General features: G+C 44.9%; 3 protein-coding genes across 10 annotated transcripts in view; 1 reads left to right on the top strand and 2 right to left on the bottom strand.

The window, feature by feature from the left end:
• Positions 1-1,424, bottom strand: part of TAT (tyrosine aminotransferase) — a 58,014-nt gene extending 56,590 nt beyond the window's left edge. For 2 of the 3 annotated variants that reach the window (XR_009491165.1, XM_005218656.5), the window contains exon 1: positions 1,336-1,423. The gene's annotated coding sequence lies outside the window, so the exon portion shown is untranslated. Of the gene's footprint in view, positions 1-1,335 lie in introns of all 3 variants that reach the window. The other variant, XR_009491166.1, reaches the window with a different exon arrangement.
• Positions 1,425-1,493: 69 nt separating this feature from the next.
• MARVELD3 (MARVEL domain containing 3) lies at positions 1,494-16,178 on the top strand. 2 transcript variants are annotated; one of them, NM_001099055.1, is given in 3 exon segments: positions 1,494-1,891; positions 4,801-4,928; positions 14,551-16,178. In NM_001099055.1, coding segments are annotated over 3 exon segments (1,152 nt in total). In that variant the 5' UTR covers positions 1,494-1,505; the 3' UTR covers positions 15,189-16,178.
• Positions 16,179-17,944: 1,766 nt separating this feature from the next.
• PHLPP2 (PH domain and leucine rich repeat protein phosphatase 2) overlaps positions 17,945-24,871 on the bottom strand; it is a 65,113-nt gene continuing 58,186 nt past the window's right edge. For 4 of the 5 annotated variants that reach the window (XM_005218644.5, XM_024978354.2, XM_059876804.1 and 1 more), the window contains one exon: positions 17,945-22,940. In XM_005218644.5, the coding sequence (XP_005218701.1) occupies positions 21,786-22,940 (1,155 nt within the window). In that variant the 3' untranslated portion in view covers positions 17,945-21,785. The remainder of the gene's footprint in view (positions 22,941-24,871) is intronic. The other variant, NM_001206193.3, reaches the window with a different exon arrangement.

The following is a 24,871-nucleotide window of genomic DNA, read 5'->3' as shown; positions in this document are numbered from 1 at the left end:
TGTCTTCCCAACTCAGTAAATGATTCCTCCATCCACTCATCTTTTAAGTTCTTCCTCCAAACTGCAACCTACATCTGTCTACTTGTCACCATCAACTCAGCCACCATCACTCCTTACCTGGAATGCTTCAGTAGCTTCCTAACTCATCTCTTGACACTGTTCTTGGGCCCACGGAGTCCATCTTCCTCACAGAAGTCCGAGCAATCTTTTTTTTTTTTTTTAACAGGTAAGTCAGAGCAAATCAGAAGTCACTCTCCTGGCTCAAAACATGTCAAAGTTTCCCCGCTGCTCTTTGAAAATGACTCTTCACCATGAAGATCCTCTACCAGCTCCTGCTCCAATTCTCAGCCTCATCTCATCCCCACCTCACTAGCCTCACAGTGACCTTCTTGTCCAGCCCTCTGCATAACGCAGGCTTTTTCTCTTTCTGGAACGTTCTCTCAGCTGTTCCCAAGGCTGCCTCCTTCTCTTCCAGAACTCAAGTGTCCCCTTCCCAGATCTAGATAAAGAAACCTGCTCCGTCAAAGTTTGTCTCGTCTTTTGATTGCCTGTTCTCCTTCTCCTTACACAGTAGAGTGGAAGTGCCCTAGGAGAGTTCACCGCTGGATCTCTCAAGCCCACTAAGCTAGACGCTCACACATATTTGTTGAAATAATTCATTAACAGACAGCAATTTTATGTTTTAAAATATCCTGATTTGACCAAAAAAGCTGTCAATTCTGTGTGGGTCATCATTAAAAAAAAGCTTTATAAGTCCTGCTGCTGCTGCTAAGTCGCTTCAGTCTTGTCTGACTCTGTGCGACCCCATAGACGGCAGCCCACCAGGCTCCCCCGACCCTGGGATTCTGCAGACAAGAACACTGGAGTGGGTTGCCATTTCCTTCTCCAATGCCTGAAAGTGAAAAGTGAAGGTGAAGTCGCTCAGTCGTGTCCGACTCTTAGTGACCCCATAGACTGCAGCCCACCAGGCTCCTCTGTCCATGGGATTTTTCAGGCAAGAGTACTGCACTCTTATAAACGGATGCATTGGCCTCAAGTCCCCTAGAACGCAGTTGTAAGGACAGCAGGAGAGGGAGGAAGAGGACAACCGCTGGCTAGCTGAGTGGCTGAGGGAGAAAACAGATGGAAACAGTCTGGGAAAGCAAACCCAAGGTGCTAAGTTGAGGGCACAGTCCCCCTGGCCGCCATCTTGAGGGGTCACGGCGCAGATACCTCACGGTTGACGAGGCACGACGGGCGGGCAGTAGTCGCGTCCTCACTGTGTAAAGCTGCACCGCGCTCTAGGCTCGCACCCAATCCGGGCTCACGCGCGCCCAGACCCCGGGCCGCTCTTACCTGCTCCCCTTTCCGTCGCGGGTCATCAGGTGAATGCTCTCCCGGGCCGCAGCAGGATTAGTGCGCGTGCGCGCAGGTGAGCTTCCCGCCCCCAAGCTTGGCCACCTGCCGTCGAAACTTGTGGATTGTTGCCCTCGGGTCGCTCCGGGGCGGGGACGCGCAACCAAGCCATGGAACAGACGTCGGGGACTCGCGAGTCCCGGGCCCGGCCGAGAGAGCGCGACCCAGACCGGCATCCCCGCCCGGAACGAGACCGCCACCCCGAGAGACAGCGGGACAGAGCCGGGGACCGGCACAGGGAGAGAAACGGGGGCGGGCTGAGGGACGGGGACCGGGACAGGGAGAGGAACCGGCAACCTCGCCAGGACAGGCCCAGGGCCGGGGACCATCGCGGCGGCGAACAAAGAGTTTGGGAAAACTCCCGCCAGAGTCGGACGCGGGACGGACCCCGGCGGCCGACCTGGGACGCGGCCCCGCCCCCCTGGCCCGCGACGTTGGAAACCCCGGAGCCACCGCCCCTGCGGAAGGAGGGCCTCGGACGCCGAGGACCCGAAAGGTGAGGTGGGGCTGCGGGGGCCCTGGATCTCGGCCCTGAGGAAGCCTGGGTCTGAGGCCCGCCTGCGGTCCCGACTACTTGTCCTAGGAAGCGGGTTTAGAGAAAGTGCCATTCTTCCCGTTTGAGCTTTTAGAGGTGAGGAAATGGCAACCCACGCCAGTGTTCTTGCCTGGAGAATCCCAGGGACTGGGGAGCCTCGTGGGCTGCCGTCTATGGGCTCGCACAGAGTCAGACATGACTGAAGCGACTTAGCAGCAAGGAGGGAAGGAAGACTTGACAGTGCCCACCACCACACCCTCTCCCCTCCCCCGCACACACACTTCTTGACCTGAACCCGGTTAACAAAGCAGAGACCCACTACCCTTTTCCACTCCCCGCCGCCCCACTCCCCGTTGAAAGTGGAAGGGCCGGTAAAGAAGGTAAAGAAGAAAGGACTGCAGGACCAGAAGGGGAAGGAGTAGGAAGGAGATTAAGTGGGTGGGGTTAATCTGAGGCTCCTCCCTGATACAACCCCCACCCCCCACCACGCACACACACAGTCACAGGACTGCCCCCTTGAGGCTTCAGACCCTTGTCCTGTTTTCCAAAACCAGGCCTCCCCGTTCCCTGGAGGTCCAGGCCTAATAAAGTCAGTCCAGTGAAAAGTTAATACCTTAATGTGTAACCCTTTCCAGGGCTATACGCATTTCAAAACCAGACAGCTGGGAGAAGCTAGACTTTTAGCCAAAGAACTGAATGAATTAAAACTCTGCACAGAAGAGCAGAGATTTCCCACATCTTTGTCAGTGAGGTCCTTCTGGGCAGCTTCATTCAAATCCCATGATTGTTTCAGACCTCACCTTCCTGAATGAACAAATTTTGCCATCCCTATCTTTAGAACAGAGTTCCCACAAGGCCTGTGGAGTGACAGCATCATGATGTTTTAGAAGACTTGGTAAGCTGGGAGAGAGGGTTAGGATGGAAGGAAGGAAGGAAAGGCAGTATTCCCAGGCCCCACTCTTTCTCTAGGGAAGTGGTCCTTTTCCCATTGCATGTTCTAACTCCACAAATATTACTGAAAGCCCAGATTAGATGCCAGGAGACAGGCAGGTACTAGAGTGATGATTACCTACTGTTTTTTGCCCTCATCCCTAGGAGGAGTCCAGGCTCCTGTCTGCTATGGGACTTGGAGGCTTTAGCCCAGTCTCTCTCCCAGTTGTGTCCACAAAGCGGGAAAGCTACTATCCTGAGTTTATGTTAAATTATCTAGAACTAATTAGCCAAGGTGTAACAAAGGATGTGCCCTGTTACAGTCACAGGCACTGGTCATTGTTTCCCTACCTAAAGCCAAACTGCGCTGCAACTGCCTGACCTAGGAGACGGAGAAGGCAATGGCACCCCACTCCAGTGCTCTTGCCTGGAAAATCCCATGGGCTGAGGAGCCTGGTGGGCTGCAGTCCATGGGGTCACTAAGAATCGGACAGGACTGAGCGACTTCACTTTCACTTTTCACTGTCATGCATTGGAGAAGGAAATGGCAACCTACTCCAGTGTTCTTGCCTGGAGAATCCCAGGGACAGTGGAGCCTAGTGGGCTGCCGTCCGTGGGGTCACACAGAGTCAGACACGACTGACGCAACTTAGCAGCAGCAGCAGCAGCAGCAGACCTAGGAGAAGCCACAACTTCTTTTTTTAATTTCCTTTTAAAATGGTGTCCTGGGCTCCCTGACCACCACAACCACCACTACCCCTACTAGCCCCAAAGCTAGTGAAGGGAATACTTTTGCTGCTTTTGTTCACAGATAGTTGGTGGTTTAAAATCAAAAGCCATTTATTTGACTCTGTTCCACATAACAAGCATGTATTTAATGGATGGGAGGCAGGGCCAGGAACTACAGAGGTCTACTCAGGATGTCCACAGGACACTGACAAGTAAATAGCCCAATTTGCAGCACATGTGAAATGTGCTGCTCCAGGAGAAACCGATTCAGAGAGAACTGAGCTGGAGCCCTGACTGGACTCTGGAATGTTTGCCGGAGGAGACAGACTCAAAGCTGAGTTCTGGAGAAGGAACTCCAGGCTGTCTCTCACGGTGACACGGTGATCTAGAGGCATGGGAATGCAGATCATCTTTTAGGGCAGGGAGAGGGGCAGTTCACTATGGCTGGGTCTGTAAAAGTGAGATTGTGAGTGGAGAGTGATGAACAAGGGCCCTCCGGCACTGTGCTTAAAGTTTGGACTTTATGGATTTGAACCCAAAAGGTACATGATGAGATCTGTGTTCTATAAGAATCCCTGGAGCCCAGGTAGTAGAATGCAGCCCCCACCATTCACCACAGAATCTTGGACAAAAGCCCAAGATGTGCTGGATAAAGTGATGGGGAAGGTTGGGAGTAGGGGATGAGGAGAAGGGGCAGAATAGAATATGCCAGGGCTGTCAGAAGAAGAGGGAGAGCTATGATGTACAAAGTTGTCTATACCACCAGAACCTAGAGAATTACTGCTGATTCACCTCTTTTCAAAGTAACAAGGGAAGGAAGAGAATCCCAGCCTGGACATCAGTCTTTTGAATGCAAACTAGTATTGAAGAGAGCCCATCCTCAATGAACTGAAAAGCTCCCCCAAGTGGTTCCCAGCTACCTGTTCAATAGCCACCCTCCCCGTTTCCCCAGCAGGCCAACAAGCCAGCATGAGAGGTGGGGCTCAGAATTACTGGGATAAGTGATGTACTTAGCAGAATTGGGCCAAGTGTTTGAACACCCTTTGGAACCACTAAGCCAGAAAATTCTCTGGAGTATGAAAACTGTGGCAGATTTTCTGTTCTGTGCATTCTTTAACCTCTGGGCCCAGCATGAGGTGTCCAGAGTTCTAATACTGAACAAACTATTGAATTTGAAGCCTGCTAATGGCCATGTATGTGTTTGGTTATAGTGAACCCACTTCAGGGAGATACGCACTCTCGAACCCCCGGCCTGGACTACAGGAAGTGGTATATTACCAGTCAGAGGCTGAAGGGCTCCTGGAATGCCACAAGTGCAGATACCTGTGCACCGGGAGAGGTGAGCCATTTTGAAGGCAGACCATTTACTTACCTTTGGTGGTGGTCCTGGAAGGGGTCCAAGCTGGTGGGGCAAAAATTCAAGCAGACCTCCCTTTTGGTTTCCTAGCATTTTTGTTTTCATACCCGCATGAGGATCACATGTTTTAAAAAAACAAAAAACAGGTGGCCAGGTTTCCCATGTTTCTTCTTGGACATGCCTAGGGGTGATGAGGCAGCCATGCCTGCAATGTTCAGGCTGCAGATGGACCTCCAGGCAGAGCCAGCTCTGAGATGCCAGCTGTCAGAGTGGGGCTCATCAGGCAAGGTGGTCAGAACTAGAGAGGGAAGATGACCTGGAGATGGCAGACAGGTTGAGCTCATGCCACAGGACAGGAGATCTGATGCCCAAACATGCCATCATGGCTTTTAAATGTTGTTGACTGAAACCCACAGTAAGAAATACACACACATCATGAACCAACTTCTATCCTGTTCTGTGTTATTAATAAACCAAAAAACACACTTAAGGGACTTCCCTGGTGGTCCACTGGCTAAGACTTCCACTCCCAGTACAAAGGACCTGGGTTCGAACCCTGGTCAGGGAACTAGATCCCATATGCTGCAACTAAGGGTTTGCATGCTGCAATCAAGACTGAAGATCCTGCGTGCCACAACTAAGACCCGGCACAGCCAAATAAATAAAGGTAAAATAAAATATTAAAAAAAAAAAACATACTTCTTAGAATCCACAGTTTGAAGAACTGTGATTTTAAATAATATCATGTGTCAGCTCCAAATGTGGTTTTCCAGATTTCCCATCCTAGCACCAGGCTTGGCCTTGCCAACAATGAAGAAAATCAGGTTTGTCAAGGTGAGTCCTTATGGCTCACATGATTTGGTGAGAAATTTACCTCAGCTGCCTATGATTAAGAGGGGAAAACTTCTCAGCCTGAGGGGGAGAAATCATGAAACTTACACCTGAAAGTGTCCCTTGGAATGATTACAGTGAGATACACTGTTATAGGATTACGTAGAACTCTTATTGAAGAGCTCTAGGTAATCTGGGTACAAGAATCCTTACTCTAGTTTACATATGTTGGCACACCCCATTGCTTTTAATTCTCTCAACAACTCCTGAGGCTCAGAGAGGTACAGTAAGTTATACAAAGTCACACAGCTGTGAAGTGGAAGAGCTGGAATTGAAACTTAGAGCCTAACGCTAAGGCCTGATATGGTTTATGTGCTTGACCTTCTTTACTTGATGATATAAATAGTAGGAACAAGCCAGAGGCTGTTTAACAGGTTTCTTTCTAGAGGTATTCTTCTTTGGTGATTGATTTACCAAGAGAGAGGAGAGGGCCGAGCTTGAGGCCCCTGATTTAGCTTTGATTGCTTCTGGTTATTTGGCTTTGGGCCTAGAGGTTGGGTTTCTGAGTCAAGATAGTGAAAGGATGGCTCAGCAGTCAGAAGCTAACAAATGAGAGCTTATAAAGAACTCTGGACACACAGAGACCCGTATATACACACAACATTGTATTGTTTTGAGAGCAGCAGTCATTGAACACCAGGAACTTGTCTCAGCAGGAAAGGCACACCTGAGTAAAGGTCCCCTGAAGAATTTCAGCCTTGTCTTAGATCTTCTGTGACTTCTTTTCCTTATCGGTGAAATCACGTCCTCCTCCCCCGGCTAACGGGCAAAGAGGGGAGGCAGCTGTGGCTCTGACTTCTTAGGGAGACCCTGCAGTTTGGGCTGAGTCACCCTTAGGAAGTTCAGTGGAACACTGACAAAAAGAGATAAGCCCTGAATTCACGGTTTGGGGCAAGACTCCTCAGCTACCAAAATCTTTAAAGGCTGAGGATAAAGATCAGATAATAAGCAAGTACAAATATTACATGTGCATATCAGATCACTAGGAATCCTGTGTGTATAGGTTGTGCTATGGGTTTATTATTTGGAGGGATGATGAGGAGTTACAGGTTCCCTGGGAAGGAGATACATCACCTGCTCTCCTCTTGGCTCCCTCCGATTTGCATTTGGGGCAGCTTCTCCTTTCCCTTTTTGTCCCTTTCCTCTTCCTTTAGACCTCTGTTGCTTAAATCATAATGGAAAATATCATAAGAGGGAAATTAGGCCAGTATAACAAGGAAAGTGGGTGTGTGTGTTTTTAAATGTAATGTTTGCATTCAGCTTGCAGCCTTACTTGCAAACCATCCTTTAAAATTTAATTTCTCTCTCCAAATGTTATAATCTCTATAGTCAGTGGTGGTGTCTGTCATTCAGAGCCTAGAGGTTTAGTTCTGAGATGGCTTCTTACTGCCTATGGAATTGACTTGTGACCATGCTGAAAAGGTTCAGGGGGACAGTTGTGGAGATTTTGCTCCTCAACTTGCTTTCTCAGTACCCCATTACCCTTGCATTCTCAATATCCTTACCCAGTGCTTATGGGACTGAGCCTATGTCAAGATTTCAAACCATGGCTAACTCAAAGAGTGTTAACTCATTAACAGATCTGAAATATTCAGCCAGAATCAGAGGAATGAATGACCTGAAGTGCATAACTGCTGCTTAAGAGAGAGGTGCTGACTCAGTGAGCCAGATCCTTTAAGGGGCAAGTAAGGCCTAGAGAGGCTCTGGGCTTTTATTTTTAAAAACATATTACCAGACATCTCCCCTATCCCTGGTCATTGTTTTCTGGTTCTATTTAAAGCTACAACAGGAATGAGTTTGTGGAGCCTCTCCAAACTCTATTAGGAAATACATAGCATATATCTGCTCCCATATAGCAACACACTGCGAAAAGCCTAAATATCCTTTACATCGCAATTATTTAAATTAATCATGGCATCCTATAATCCTTTAATAATATATTTATATTTGCTATGGTAGAAAAACTGTTCACACTATATTAAGTGAAAAAATGGGTTATATAATAGTAGAGAGAAGAGAACCCTATTCTTACTTAAAAACAAATAAACAGCAAAAATTATGCACATGTGGCAGGGAAGTCCAAAAGAAAAAAATGGTAACAGTGGCTTCTCCAGTTTTATTGATTGGACTTTAGATCATTTTTATATTTCTGTTTCATCTAGATTTTCTTTCTTTCTTTTTTTTTACCATCCTTGTGTGTTACTTAAACAGTAATGTCATTTGCATTTTGGAGGGGGAATGGCAGAGTGTAAACATAATACTTGAGAGTGCTTGGTTTCACTTAGCGAATGTGCAAGTGTAGCACACCTTCATGCTTAGACCACCTGGTGTTTGCTGTTCAGCTGACTCTTTGGGACCCCATGGACTATAGACCAGCAGGCTCCTCTGTCCATGGGATTTTCCAGGCAAGAATATTCGAGTGGGTTGCCACATCCTTCTCCAGGAGCTCTTCCCAACTTCCAGGGATCAAACTCATGTCTCCTGCACTGGCAGGCAGATTCTTTACCACTGAGCCACCAGGGAAACCCTAGACCAACTGGACCCAGGCCCAAAATCTGGTTCTGAAAAAGCCAGGGAGATGCAACAGCCTGATCCTATAGTCATCTGACCCATAGAACCATGCCAGCACATACAACTCCCAGCTTTGTATTATGAAGAGAAAAAGAAGCCATACACAAAAGAGCACATAACTGTATGATTCCATTTGCATGAAATTCGAGAAAGACAAACCTAGTTTCTAATGGCAGAGAGCAGATCAGTGGTGGCCTGAGGAGGAGGGCGAGGTATTGACCCCAAAGGGTTTTAGGGAACTTTCTGGAAGGATGAAAACAGTCTATATCTTGATTATGATTACATGGCATACACATTTGTCAGACTCTATCAAGCTGTGGGCTTAATGTGGGTCATTTTGTTGTATATAAGGTATATCACAATAAAACTGACTTTAAGGAAAGCAGCCAGGTTTGGTAGAAAAGCTGGAGCTCTTTGATTGTCCAGCCAAGGATCCTGAAAAAATCCAGCTCTGGGAAAGTATCACAGCCCAGATTTGCTCTTTGAAAGTGAAAGTGCTAGTGGCTCAGTCATGTCTGGCTCTTTGCGATGCCATGGACTGTAGCCCACCAGGCTCCTCTGTCCATGGGATTCTCCAGGCAAGAATACTGGAGTGGGTTGCCATGCCCTCCTCCAGGGCATCTTCCCAACTCAGGGATCAAAGCCAGGTCTCCTGAATTGCAGGCAGATTCTTTACCATCTGAGCTACTACTTCTTGAATTAAAGTCTAAGAACATTAAGTTATGTTTTACTATTTAATTATATTTCAGTAATTAATTAACTTAATCTTTCCTATCTCTGGTACTTGTGAACCGCGATTAATATTTTGATGGATAACTTCCATGCTTTTTTCTGACTTAATTATAATTTTTAAGCACTATGTTATAATCTTTTTCAAATGTGGAGAAGTTTCCTCTTCCAAACTGAAAGAAAGTCTCTCAGTTGTGTCTGACTCTTTGCAACTCCATGGACTATACAGTCCATGGAATTCTCCAGGCCAGAATACTGGAGTGGGTAGCCTTTGCCTTCTCCAGGGGACCTTCCCAACCCAGGGATCAAACCCAGGTCCCCCACATTGCAGGTGGATTCTTTACCACCTGAGCCACAAGGGAAGCCCAGGAATACTGGAATGGGTAGCCTATCCCTTCTCCAGCAGATCTTCCTGACCCAGGAATCAAACTGGGGTCTCCTGCATTGCAGGTGGATTCTTCACCAGCTGAGCCACAAGGGAAGCAAGTTGAAGATGGCCACAAAACATCTAAAGAGGACATAACTATTTTTTCAGCCTTTGTGGCAGGGCAGGGCTACGGCAGAGAATCTTCTTGCCTTCCATAAACAACACCTTTCTTCCTGCTTCCTGGCCTGACTTCTCCCCTCATCGTCCTGCAGCCACTTGGACCGGCTGCTTTGCTGTTTTTAGGGTTACCCTTTTCAGTCCAGAGTACCTCTGACATAATTTCTGGAGGCCACGGCTCCCTGCTACCATCTAGTGCTAATCCTGCAGCTTTGGCTGCTTAGGCCTTCCAAGGGGCAGAAGAAGGAGCTGGCTCTGGCATGAGCTGCCACGGGGAAGATAAGCCTTGAGGTGGAAGTCTTCAAGTGTAAAACAGCATCTCTCAAAATGGTAACACGCCCTTCTTTTGCAGCCTGCTGCCAAATGCTGGAGGTTCTCCTGAACTTGCTGATCCTGGCCTGCAGCTCTGTGTCTTACAGTTCCACGGGGGGCTTCACGGGCATCACCAGCCTGGGGGGAATTTACTACTACCAGTATGGAGGGGCTTACAGTGGTTTCAGTGGTGCTGACGGGGAGAAAGCGCAGCAGTTGGACATTCAGTTCTACCAGCTAAAGCTGCCCACGGTCACTGTGGCGATGGCCTGCAGCGGAGCCTTCATGGCCTTCTGCTGCCTCCTCCTCATCCTGGGCGTTCTGCGGGTGCCGTGGCACTGCCCCCCATTGCTGGTGATTGAAGGTGTGCTGCACATGCTTATTGCCGGGGCATACATCCCGGCCTTGTACTTCTATTTCCACAACCTCTCGGCTGCCTACGCCTCTCCCGTGTGCAAGGAGAGGGAGGCGCTGTACCAGAGCAAAGGATACAGTGGCTTCAGTTGCAGTTTCCATGGGGGAGACATTGGTGCTGGAATCTTTGCTGCCCTGGGCATTGGGGTCTTTGCAGTGGGGGCCGCGCTGGCCATCAGGGGTTACCAAAAGGTCAGAAAGCTGAAGGAGAAGCCTGCAGAAATGTTGGCGTTTTAGGCTTTTTAAAACATTCTGCCAAACTTGGGTGATGGAAGTTACTCTGAACTACCGTCTTCCGTGGAATGCTTTGTTGTAGAACTTGCCAGCCCTCAGGAGGTAAACAGTCCAGCTTTGGTTTGCTGGGCCGAATTCCAGGGTACTTGAAACAGTACCACCTGATGTAATAAACCCTGGTTCTGGAGCTCTCTGTTGGTGAGGGACTGACCAAAATGACTTTAAAAAACAAAGATGAAAATAAAACAATAAAAACACACCAAAACCAGAGCCTAGGAGCCACAAGGAAAAGGCATGTGCTGTGGCAAAATGCACTCTTGATTGAATAAAGGCAGATAACCAAGGGTACTTGAAGAACCTTATCCTCAATGTGCATGAAAAGCCACATAGACATGAAAAAACATTTCAGCCTTAAGTCCTCTAAACACAGCTGTCTCAAGCAGATTAGCCTCAAACTTTTTCCTCACTGAACTCTAGGTTCTTCACTTCCTTAATGCTCTGGGTGAGGGCGGGTGGGGATACTGGGGAGACCACTTCTGTGAGATTTAAGTTGGAGGAGACGTGGGCTGAAGAAAGAGGAATCAGATTATTTTACTGGGTTGCAAAAGAGGTTTTCTAACAAGCCCCCTTACAATGGCCTTGAAAGCTCAATACGTTTTTTGTACCTCTTGTAAATGTACCATTGTACAACAGATTCAACTCGACAACCAGAATTTAGGATCCATCCAGAATCAAAGAATGTAAAATCTTTCCCAGCAGAAGAATGCTACTTTTGGCCAGACAACCTCATGGGTTCTTACTGCATGTTAAATTAGGACTTATAGCCCATTATAATATATTCTTGGTACAAGTGAATATGTTCTTTGCTTTATGTGACACCAATAAAAATCCAAAGAAAAAATTTTGATTTGGAGGTGATGGTTCTCTTTACATTTATAATATTATTTCCTTACTTGGCACATTTAAAAGGTGAGTTCCATTTGGATTTACAAAAGGAAATACATATATTTGCTTGTATATGATTAGAAAGCTTCTTGAAGAATATATAAGAAAGTATTAACAGTATTTGCTTTTGGAGAAGAGTTTTAATTTGATTAGCCACAAAAGCAGCCTCACCCAAAAAAGATGCTATTTTACAACAAAAATCTATTTGTTTCAGGTTTCATTTCCCTCTACAGCTTATCCCTAACTGCTGGCTCTAGTGGTGGTTGTGGTTTAATTACTAAATCCTGTCCAATTCATGGCTACTCCATGGACTGTAGCCCACCAGGCTCCTAGTAGGCCACCCTTTTCTTTTCTCCTGATGTCTGAATCTTTCTGCACTAACCGCATGCTTGGAGATACTTGAACCTGTTCATTGTTTTCAGCAAAGCCAGGTAGGCCAGTGCTCTGAGTAATACCCAGTGGCCATATTTCTTCATCATTGGACCCGGCAACAGACCGTTATTCCTCTTGCTTGTTGTAGTCAATGGAGTGATTGACAAGATCCAGATATAGTCCATTCCAGGCTGGCAGATATGTGCTCTGTGTATTATGACTTCTCTGTCCCAGAAGGAGAGGTTCAGGCTGCCCACATCTTGTATTAACACAGCATTCCTGCTTCCCTTCAGAGGGTGAGAGATTAATTGCATGCAGAAGGAAAACCAAGGCAGAGAAAGGTATGGTTAGGGGAGATAGCTACTCTCCATGAATTAGAATGATCTCTGGGTCAGTTCGCTGTAGGGAGAGAGAAGCCAGTAGTTTTTGGTGCCTGGGGTAGGAGTATGCAGTTCTGGCCTGATGTTATTTTCAGATTTAAATTAGAGGAATGTAGCTTCTCAGCTCTCAGAGTCCTTAATTATTGCTACTTCTGTCCTGTGGACCTCCTTGGAATTTGTGTGGGCCCAGCAGGAGATAGAATCAGCAAGCCCAGTAGCTGTTGCCTAAGTACTGTAGACACACTGGTGTTTAGCTGCTCAGTTTATAAACACTGTGGTACCCCTTTGTGTATTAGAGGGTTTTTCTGATTTCTGGAATTCATGCTTTTCATAAGCTTGTCCCATTTCCTAAATTACTCTTACTAATCCTCTTTCATTTTATAAATGTTACTAGGTAGCATCACCGTCCACTTGCATAACATTTTACGATTTTCCAGGTATTTTCACATACTTGCTTTCATCTGAGCCTCACCCCAGCCCTGTGGGATAAGACAGACAAAAGAAGGCATTACCTTCATTTATTTGTCAGATGAAGTATCTGAGGCTTAGAGCCAATGAGGGGCACAGTCACAAGGCAGCAAAGAGCGGGGAAGTGAGCCTGCACTCCCACTCTAAGTTCTTATGCCTCCTCTTTGTTTTCATCCCTGACACCTGAGGGAACCACAGGAGACCTTCTCCCAGGAATATACCTCACGAGAGGCTGAGGTCCCCTTCAAGGAGAAGTGAAAGGTGACTCTGGACAAGACAACGTTTATCTCCATTCACCTGCTGGTGTCTCCTGCCTCGTGGCATTTGTGGGTTCCTTAAACTTGGAAGAACCCCCCAGGTGAACAGGCTAGGTATCCAGCAATAGGATCCTGGTTGAGTAGATTGGTCCACCCACAGGTGGGGTTGGAGGCCACGTCACAGGGCATGGGGACCCTGTCGGAGCTGATCTGAAAACATCTGTAGGAATGAGTGAAAAAAGCACGATGCAGAGCAGTGTGTGTGGTGTCCCAATGACACTCGCAGGGGAAGGTGGGGGGATGAAATTCAGACTTGAATATTTTTATTGCATAAAGGAATGCTGGAAAGTTGTATTAGAAAACACTGAAAGTGGTTGGGGGTAGAAAACGGTGGACAGTGACATGGGTGAATTTTTTTTTCAGTTTACAACCTTTTATGTCACTTCTATTATTTTAAAACCTTAAAATTTGAAATAATTATACATTCACGGAACACTGCTAATACAGCACAGTACTGCACTGCATGGCATGAACTCGGTTTATCCCAATGGTGACTGTAGTACAGTATCACAACCAGGAAACTGCTAATCTTCAGAGCTTTTGTTTAGGATTTGACCAGTTTTATATGCGCTCGAATCTGTGTGAGTGTAGGTCTCTGAGGTTTTATCGCACGTGCAGATTCGTGTGAGCACCACCACAGTCAGTTGCAGAACTACCCCATCATCAGGCGTCTCTCTGGCTCCCCAACTCACAGTCCCACCCCTCCCGTCCCCCACCCCCACTCATCCCCATCCTCCGACAACCATGAATCTGTTCTCATTTTGAGACTGTTATGTAAATGGAATCATACAGTATGTAACCTTTAGAGTATGGCTTTTTCTTTTTTCCACTCATTATGAATCCCTTGAGATCCATCCGAGCTGTTCTGAGTATCAACTGCTCATTCCTTTTCACCGCTGAGTAGAGTTTCCCTTTGGGAGGGCTGTACCAGCTTGTTTAACTGTTCGCCCATTGGAGGGCATTTGGGTTTGCTCTGACATCCATGTACATGTTTTTGTGTAGACCTAGGTTTTCATTTCTTTAGGATGAATGCTCAGGGGTACAGGTTGCAAAGTCACATGGTTAAGTGTATGTGTAGTTTGCCAAAACTTTTTCCACAGTGGCATTTTGATTTTTCAAACACAAGTGCTAAAACAAAATAAAAAACGGGGACTTCCCTGGAGGTCCAGTGGTTAAGACTCCGTGCTTCCACTGTAGGAGGCATGGATTTGATCTCTAGTCAGGAAAGTTCTACATGCCACATGGTGTAGCCAAAAAGAAAGCACCCACCCCCCCCAAGATGAAACAAAAAACCCCCCAAAACCAAGGATGTTAATGTTGAATCTGTGTCCTCACAATCAGCTCACCGATGTTATTTCTCTTGTCTGACCTAGGGAGTTTTCCTGGGTGAGTGATCAGCGCTAAATCCCCCATCTCTCTCCTCCTAGGTGTGATACAGATAGTGGAGGTGATACTGAATGGGATGGTTCTCATGTGTATCGTGGCCTCCTACTTTGTCCTGGCCGGATTCAGCGCCAGCTTTGCCAGCGGCGGCGGCTTTGGGAACAACTATTACTCGCCATTTGAGGGCACCGAGCTGGAGCAGGTTCGGCAGCTGGACCAGCAGTACACAATCCTCCGGGCACCCCTGATATACGGCGGCGTGGCTGTTTCTCTGGGGCTCGGTGTCCTCACCTTGGGTGTTTTACTCCAAGGAGCCAAAAGTCTACACAAACTGCCGGGGAAGTGGCTCCTCCTGGAGGCTGCCTTCAGCCTCCTGGCGGCAGTGGGCTACTGCGTGGGCATCAGCATTTACCTCCACGCAGCCTTGCAGATCAATGCCACAGACACTTGCAGGACAAGAGAGAGGGTCTATGCCCGCAAGGGTCTCACCTGGATGAACTGCCAGCTGGCAGGCACTGATGGAGCGGCTGCCACCTTTGCTTGTCTTCTGGTGGTGATGTATGGCGCCAGCGTGGTGCTGGCCCTGCGGAGCTACCGAGAACAGAAGCAGTACAAGGACAGCCAGGAACAGCAGAGAAATTACAATGATGCACCAGAATACGTGTGGTCTGGAGTACTCTGAGATCCACTGGAACCTAAAGTCAACCCATCTTGTTTCTCTCAAAAAGATGGGTCCATTAAAATCACACTTTACACGGATGTGGTTTTCACGTATTTGATTTCATACATGCTCCCTCTGGAACCAATACAAAGCTAGATGATCGTCCCATTTTTCTATCCATGACTTTGTTGGCTGAGAGCGTGCAAAAAATACTTCTACCTTTACTACAAAGAGAAACATTAGGAAGTCTGCATATATGCTTATGGTTTGGCTTTCTTGCCAAATGGTAAGGTAATAATAATAGCTTAAATATTAGCCAGAGGAATTCTGAAAGATGAAAATAACACGTCAGGCAGTAGCAGGCAGTAGAAGTATCTTGCCTGTCTGAACTAAAGTCATTAAGAAAAACATGCCATTTCCCCCTGTATATGATCCCAGGGGAGTGATTTTAAAGCCTTTGTGTGGTTAGATTTCAAACGAGTAATTCCATTCTGACTCTCTCCCTAGAAGAAAAATCTCCTGCCCCCTAGATAAGATAGTGTGCCATGACCCCCAGAAGCCTTCCTCTATTAGAGATGGGGGGCTGGATCCCTGATACCTGAAGGCAAGTGCTTTTAGCATGCATGGTCCTCCTCAGGATTCCTGTGTTAGGGCTCAGAGAAGATGGTTTTTGCTACCTTTCCAGGTTAGTTTCTTTCTAAAGTTATTTGATTGGAATTCACTTTCCTGGAAGATTTTATCATTCCTGAAATATGAGGCCTCCAAACAGTGAGAAATAATTCATAAACTTCTTAAAACATGTTATACAGCTGAATGCAAAGATAAAGCAGATGATTTTCCTGGAATATACAGGTATATTGGAGGCATCTTTATTTCTGCATCCCTTCCACTGCCCTACAGATTAGGCCTTCAAAGGTTAATTATCAATTCTTCATGATCCTGAATTGTTTCCATAATGTAACAATTCATTAACACAGAATCTCAAAAATAAAGTTCTTTTGATAATTTTAATCTAAAGTTTTATAGCTGTTCTTATACTTTACAACTAGTCTCAGATATTCAGTTCGTGTGGGATGCAACTAGAAATGTCATTATGTAGTTTTTTTTCTAGTTGCCATCTTTTTTCATAACTTATTTTCATGAGATTAAATAAATTCAAACCGAATTTTTAGTATATTTCTAAAAACAGAAAGTTTGACATAAATCTCAGACTGTCTATACAGTTCGAAATCAGCCAACATAAGCCTGTTTCAACATATGCCAAAATGACCATGAAAACAACTGTCAACATCATCTCCTCTGACATGGTTGGACATTTTTACTCCTGCATGTTTGCTAGCTCTTCTCCCTGGAATATACCATCTTTCCTCTCACCTCTTAAATCCGTCCTACTCTTAATTCTTATAAAACCTATCCCAGGCGAAGGATCAAAACTAAACCTCGTACAGAAACGGGGGGGAAAAAATCTAGATTATACTTTTACAAAAAGTAAAGCTTGGAGGAAAACAATCAACTAGAAGTCCACATTGTGACCTTAAAATACAAACACCTATGCCACAGAATGAAGCTTCCGCTCCACCACCTTAGCCCAAGGCAATGGCTGGAGTCCCTGGCAGTTTTCACTGAGTGGTAAGACAGGTTTAACAGCAGCAAAAATCAAACAACCCATTTCCTACCCCAAGCACCCCCCACCCCCCACCAGAACTTCCGAACACACACTATTCTCACCTAGGATTTATCCCCTCAACTATGTCCTGAGTAGATCTTTGCCATGTCTGGGTCAGGGGCTTGGGAATATGAGGACTTTTGCCTCTGTGACCCCCATATGGTGCCCAGGCCCAGCTATACAGCATCAATTCAGCTCCTCTCATCACTACAGTAACACTCCACCACATTCAAAATGCCTTAGCCAAACTTGCCTTACTATCACTTGTCAGGTCAGTCGGTCAAGGTTTCTTACACTTCACAGATGAGACGAAGGCTCAGGAAGGCTTAAGTGGCTCACCCAATGGTTGACATTTCATTGTCACGACTGCTCAGTGCCAGGTCCAGTGCTGACCTAAGAAGTATTTGTTGGCATCATCTCATTTTAACTCAGCTGATGAGACTCTTATTTCCATTTAACATCGAGAAAAAAACTGTGCCTAGGGAGATGAACTTGCCTTAAGTTAAATCTTTTTTAAGTAGCAGAGGCAAAACTTAGACCCCGTGGATTACACACTGAAATGTGTTCCGAGTGACTTGTGTTCTTGTGTTTGATGTACCAGGGAAATTATGTAACATGAAGTACTTATGCCACCCTGGAATAGGTGGGTTTGTGTGTCATGGAACTGAGGTATGAAAGCAGATGGCGGCGTTGGGCCCAGCACATTGGGAGGTGTAATAAATTCTGCTAAATGAGGAGGAAACCTGCAAAATTATTTCAACTGGGTCTTTATTTGGAGTGAGAGGTAGCTAATCTTACCTGGACATCCAGAAATTATGGGAGACAACCAATAGGGAGAGGGGAGGGGAACAATTTAGAGGCTTACCTAGATCAGAGGTATTGTGAGCCAAAACCCACGGCCTTAAAGTCTAACACCAAAGCCATTAGGACAGACATGATGGCCAGATTATCCACTTAGTTCCACTGTATCATCGGTAGCTCTGTGGTTTAAGAGGAGCTGTAGATTATTCACAAGTTGAGTTCCCTTTCATCAGCTAATAACCTGCATGGGAATAAGGACCATGCTTCTTGTCTTTGGGATTTCTTTAAACATATAAACCAAGTCAGAATATAATATTTCTTAATGTAAAAAACTTTATTGCTATTTCAGCTTAAAAGGTGATCAAAAATATTTATTCTTGCCTTAACTCATAGCTTCATATTTGTCATGGAATGTGATTTCACTTATCTTCCCCTAAAGCAAGAAAAAGCAGAAAAATCCTAAAGGTGCTCTTGGTTAAGAAACTAATTCTACATACAAGTTAGAGAAAATTACAGTTTCATGCTAAAATAAAGTACTTATAAAATAACAGGTATTCCATTTTAAAACAAAGCCATGAAAAAGATATTCCATTTTATTTTATTTATTATTATTGTTATCGTTATTTTTATTTTTTTACAAACAATAGATTTGCTGCAACATGCTCTGGCTCATATTATTGAATTAAAAAATTTAACACATTTCAAAAATATCAAAAATACACTATAATGAGTCTTAGGACTACAATACGACAATGATTGCACAAAACCATAAGATATGAACTCACTGTCTGGATGACCTCCACTGGCAACAGTGAGAGAAAACCCTATAGCGTCTGGGAGAAGTGCATGAAATTTAGAATACAAGGAGCTTATGTGTGATTGAATGGTCACCAAATGAGGGAAACAGAGCAGGATTTACTGTAGCTGCTTTTCTCAGTCTAGGAAGTGCTTACCCAACTATGGGGCAAAAGTCACTAACTGGAGAGAAAGATTAACTTGCCTCCATGAACGAGGGAGTCTGAGAGGCCCCGCCCAGAGGGAAGTAAAAAAGTGACACAAGACAGTTCTAGAGTGATGCTGCAGACATCACTGAATGGCTTGGAGACTATTTAATAATTGGTATGTTTATCGACAACAGCCAAGTGCTCCCTTGTGGAGGTCTCTTCATTAGTGATTATTGAGTAGACAGAGGAGGGGAGCCTGTGGCTTCCAAGTACCTGCTTTTGCTGAGAGCTGACATGGAAAGAAGGGCATCATCTGATATTCAGCAGATCAGCCAAATCTAACTGGCTCCATCTCCTAGAAAATAGCACTCGCTACAAACAATTAAAATAGCACCCAATGATTACCAAGCTGCTTGTGTTGGCTCTTCTATACATCAAGAAAATGAATTCATCAACTTATTGCACATACACTCTACAGTAGTATAAGGAAGCCCTCACTTGAATGAGGAGTAATAATTCAATGACTCTATGGTATCACGGTAGCTCTATGACATACTAGCATTCAAATTTTCAAATACATTTCCAATCCATCTGGATAAGAATAAAAATACCATGGCTGCCAAGACTTGTCTAGTTTTCTTTCTTCCATGGGACTCCTGGACTACTCCCATAAGCAGGAGTGATGTTCTTTCAGAAACTCTCTTAAACAGCTCCATTAAATGGGAGGTACACACAGGGACCTGAGTATCGTGCAGAGCCCGGGACCTCTGGGCTAGAGATCAACAGGCCTCTGCCCACCTGGGGAACGTGTCCTCTGGGTAAAGTCCTGGGAAGCAGATTACATTCACCTGGAGACAGATTACTGGCTTTTACCACCTGACAACCTAATCAGCTCACACAGTAAGTGTAAATGACTTCATAGGTCAAGAGGGTTCTGTGTATTTTTGGTGATGGGCTATGGCCTTTTCATCCTCTGTTTTAACAAATAGCAATTATAGAGGGACATGAATCAAAGGAACCTACAAAAGAAAAGAGCAATCGGTTTTGGTACAGCCTATATTAAAGATTTTCATACAACCTAACGTTTCCTGAACATAAACCTGGGACATAAACATAAAAGAACACTGGGAATTTGAAGGTTCTTCTGATTACAAAGTAAATACATTTACTTTCAGTTAAGTAGTTTCATGACTGGGCTTTGTAGTGATTCCAATTAGTGTAGGGTGGGAAACAAAGAGACAAGAAACAGTTCACAGATAAAGGACAATTTTAAAAAGACTATACTATTAAAGTGGTATCGTCCCAAAATAATTTTCATCACTATCATCTTGGGTTTTCCCTTCATTTTTCCTTCATTTTCCCCCCATTTTCCCATAAAAAAATAAGGCGGCAACACACTATTGTTCCCATCTTTCTTACAGCACCTGAACTTTGTATGAACCATATTATGTTCCTCACTTCAAATCAAGACCTGAGTTCTAAAATTTTTCAGTAGCTAACAAGTAGTTTGACACAGAAAAAAGTGTTCCTGACAATTTGGGAACTCAAATTCATATCTTAGAGAGGGTGAACACCAGACACTCATTGGTATGGTATCTTCCAAGAGTGTGTACCCCACTGACACATACACATGGGTACAGACCTCTGAGAAGATGAGGATACCTAACTATCTGTGGAGAGGTCACTGGTTTTCTACTACTGCTTCAGCAAAACTTAAAATAAAACCCCCAACATATGTATGTATAGATCAACCCTATCTTTAACATTTCATTTCTCATGAAACAGATTAAAAATGATTCTACTCTATTTTCAATTGTCAAAGTATTCTAAAAATTCAAAGCACATTCCCCACTGGGTAAAATTAAGCAATGTCAAAACTTTGTAGGAAAAGGCAATGGAACAGAAATATGGAAGGAACTGCATTTTGCTAGGCTTACATGGAATGTGCAAAAAAAAAAAAAAAAAAATCAGTAAACCAGGTTTTCTGTAAGCTTAGGACTTTCTCAATCAAGTTTTTCAGAAATTGAGCCCAGTACTGTGAAGCCATGTGAGGTGGATAAGCATTTTCAGAAGACTCTGTTAACCATTAAAAGTTGAAACTTCAACTCACTCCTCATGTTTTAGAAAACCATCTCTAGGCTTGAGAATGAGAGAAGGAATTTGTCTAACTGGAAGCTCTATCCATCCATCTGTGCTCATTCAGCCTCAGTCTGTTCAGAGTCATCTGCTGTAACTCAAGGTTACTTGGATGTGAGCAGCAGCATCAGCCTTGGGCCCTGCGTACTAGAAGGCTGACTGCCATCTCCACCTCATGTTATGGAAAGAGGCCAATCCCCAAATGCCTCTCTTGTGATCTTCTGGGAGATTCCTATCAGGTGTCGCATTTGTCAGTTATTCTCTTTTTGTGATTTGGGGGAAGTAGTCTTGTTCCTCACCCCTTCCCCATCTTCATCCCCCAAAGAAGATCCTACTCCCCTGTTTCTCACGAACTTTCAGTCTGACATCCAACAGTCCATTTCCCAGGGCCCTTCCTCGTACCCTCACAGCTGGCCCCAACTCCCGATGATCATCCTGCCTATGGACAAAGGATCTGGGCTGCCTCTAAGAAGACTGGCTCGAGCGCAGATTTGAAAATAAAAAGTTCACAGTCAGTGGAAAGTGCTCTCATTACATCACAAACATAAATTATCTGTTTGATTGGTTCTACATTTCCAATAAACATCATTTCAATAGGCTGTATTCTCGTAGAGAAGAAGGAAAAGCCATGTGACTAGACACATCACATCCCATCAGGTTGAGATAGAAGGTGATTTCTCTGTCACAGAGATCTATCAGCAGCAATCAGTAAAAGGAACCAATCTTCAGTTATTCCTCCACAGAAATAGTCCCTTTCCTGCCCAGGCAGGCAAATTCTCAAAATTATCCTAGGAGAGAAAGGGTTAACGGCAGGTGGCAAGACTGATACAGAGTAATGCCCACCTGCTCCCCAGGAACCTGGGGATCCCTATGCAGGTTAAACATGAAACTTAACACTGATGGTGTTGACTAGCTTATCCAGAGCAAGACCCTGACAGCTCTCACCATTTCCACCTCCGAGATCCAGCCCCCTCTCATCTGTGGTTGAGATACAGAGGCAGAACGCCCCTGGCAGGGTCCCCTACCCTACACCATGCAGCCTCGCGCGATGCCATGGCCCCTGGGGGAAGACTACAGTGCCGTGTCAAACTCCTCCGGGAGCTCGGTCCGATCCTCTTCACTGGGCTCAGGCTCGTGCCTGCTTTCCTGGTGGTGTTTCATTTGTTCCTTCACTTCTTCTTCTAGGTCACGAGGTATAACAAACTGGTCCTCTGGCTCCAGCTGAGTGGGGGCAGCAAAATAGCCGGTTTTCTTCTTGGGTGCTTCGGTGGCCACCTCGATAAGGTTCAGGCTGTCTTCCAGGGGTACAATAGAGCCATTGGAGAGCTTCTTTCCATAGAGACAGGAAGTGGAGGGAGACTTTTGTAACTCGGTCCGGTCTTTGCTCACTGGCAGAAGGATGCCACTGTTCACACTGTTCTGTCTTCGGATCCCAAATAACGATCCTCTAGAACGGTCCTCAGGGCACGGGGCAGGAGAATTCTCTGGAAGGGTGGGCGAGTTCTCAAGATCCCTCCCCCGACAGCAGTGGATATCTACTTCTACTTCCACCTTGCTGCCGTTTGTTATGACCCCTTCTACCGGCTGGTCATCATCACTGTCCAGGCCATTGTCAGACTGGTTACTCGAGAAAGTCGCACAAGAGGGCTGGCGCTGGAACACCCCCGAAGTAGGTGCTGGGTGGAGGCTGCAGCGCCTCTCTGGCCTCGGAAGCAAGCCAGCATCCAGGCCAACAGTGTTATGTTCATCAGAAGCAGTGGACCCCACCTCGCTACTCACTTCTGAAGTGGACATCTCGCTACTGAACTCAGAGGCAATACCACTACTGGAGGAAGGAGTGGTCGGCTTGGGTGGGTCTTTGATGATGGTGGTTGAAGCAAATCCCATAGGACCTGGGAGCGTGAGCCCATTCATTTCACAAGTACAGCCTTCCTCACCAATGTTCAAATAAACCACCATCGCCCCCACATTATCCTGACAACCATAGCTCTGGGATAATGTGCACAGCTTCTTGGCAGCTGCTAATGGGTCTTGCACATGGCGTACTGCGTTGACCGCTTCTGTATATGACAAGTGTTCCCACAACGCTTTGTTTCCCAGAATCAGCAGCTCATCCTGAATGGTGAGTGGAGTGGAAGATATGTGGGGCTTGGGGAGGATCCAAGGGTAGAGGTATGTACAGCCCAGCAGCCGGGTACAGCAGGTCACCCCATTCACTTTGTTGTCCTAGAGATAAGCAGAATGCAAACTTTGAGAAACAAGCAACAGTGACACACAATTTTACATCTTTCCAGATCACAACACTTAGGGCTCTACAACAGAATAGAGTTGACATGGTATATGGTTTTCTCCTAGAGTCTGTGCAATTTTAAGTGGATTTACAAGAAATAAATGTATAGAATTCCAAAAGGACAGAATATCAAATGGGTATTATACCACAAATAGTTGAGAGGACTGAGTTAAAACCAATAAAAATTAAGTGGTTAAAAGGCACCTCCATCTCAAAAGATATTTGCTCTAACATTAAGTATAGGCCTCAGCATGTTCTTAAATAGAGAAACATCTGTTAGGAAAATAATAAGCAAAACTATCATTAATTCTCCATCACTCATATTCTGGCAGGGGCCAAAACTCAGATGGGTCACTAAAAATGACTTCTCGTTTAAAAGCAGAGTTGGGGGATTTTTCTGGTGGTTCAGTGGTTAAGACTCCACACTACCAATCCAGGGGGCCCAGATTCGATCCCTGGTCAGGCAACTGGATCCCATATGCTGCAACTAAGACCCACCACAGCCAAATAAATAAATAGCAAAGGCAGAGTTGGGACTGAAGATATTAACTGGGTAAGAGAATCTTTATAGCTAAAGCACTGAATAATCCCTGAAGTTATTTGGCCTAAAAAAGGAAAGTCTGAATCCATGGCATAATTTACCTACTCTCTAAGGGTCGTATCAAGAATGATATAATTCTAAACTCAGAGGAAAAGGAATAACCCTGGTTGCAAGCTAGGCATGTTCATCTGCCAGATGCTTCATACTGATTTCTTAAGAGAAAACCAAACAAAACCACCTAAGCCCTCAATATATTAATTTCATAGCTGTAGTCATTCTTTGGGTGAAAATCCTGGCACCTTTATTTATCAGAACTTGTCACAAACTCTAAAAATTTGTAATTTTATTTTCCTCATCTGTGAAATAAAAATAAAAGCACTTCTTTCATGGGGGTTATTGTGAAGGTTAAACAAAACAAAAAGTATAATACTTAAGCAGGTAACAAACAAACAATACGTGTCTATAATTATAAAAATGTTTCCTACTTGTCTAGGACTCCCTAAGAAAAATCTTAACAGCATTAATTAAATTCTATAATAGACTAATCAAATAAAAAGTTATCTTTTATCTTTCACTTGTTCTGACTGAAAGACCCTCCTAAGATCATAGTTCCAGAATCTTCATAGCATCAACCACATTAGCAGGATAATTTTTGGTTTTGTGCTTCCTTGGATGGAATCTTTTAGACAGTCCTCACTGTAAAATTCTGACAGGACAGCCCAGAAGTGGACCCATACAAATAAGAGTCCACTGATCTTTGACAAGGAGCTAAGGCAATTTACTGCTGGGACAACTGGACATTTACATGTCCAAAAAAAAAAAAAAAATCTGGACATGGAGCAAGCTACACTTATTACAAAAAAAATTAATTCAAAATAAATCACAGATCTAAATGTAAAAGACAAAACTTCTAGAAGACAACACAGAAGAAAATCTAGGTAACTTTGGGTTTGGCAATGAGTTTTTAAATACAATACCAAAAGCATGACCCATGAGGGAGAAAATTGGTAAGTGGGACTTCATTAAACTAAAGACTTCTGCTCTGCAAAAGACACTACTAAAGGAATGAAAGACATGCCACAGACTGGGAAAATATTTGCAAAACATTTCTGATAAGGACTTGTATCCAAAATACACAAAGAACTCAACAGTCAAGAAATAAACAATTAAATATGGGCAGAAGATTTGAACAAAATTCTGCTTTGTAGTAAACAATGTTTACATGTAATTGCTAAAGTCTCCCTGAAAGCAAAAGTCCTATGTTAATGTCTGAAAAAGGAGAAGAATTATGAAATACTAGAAATACTGATGCTTCTTTATTTAAAA

This window comes from Bos taurus, chromosome 18 (assembly GCF_002263795.3).
Source record: "Bos taurus isolate L1 Dominette 01449 registration number 42190680 breed Hereford chromosome 18, ARS-UCD2.0, whole genome shotgun sequence".
Classification (NCBI taxonomy): domain Eukaryota; kingdom Metazoa; phylum Chordata; class Mammalia; order Artiodactyla; family Bovidae; genus Bos; species Bos taurus.
The sequence above is the reverse complement of the archived record's forward strand: the minus strand, read 5'-3'. Positions and strand labels throughout refer to the sequence as shown.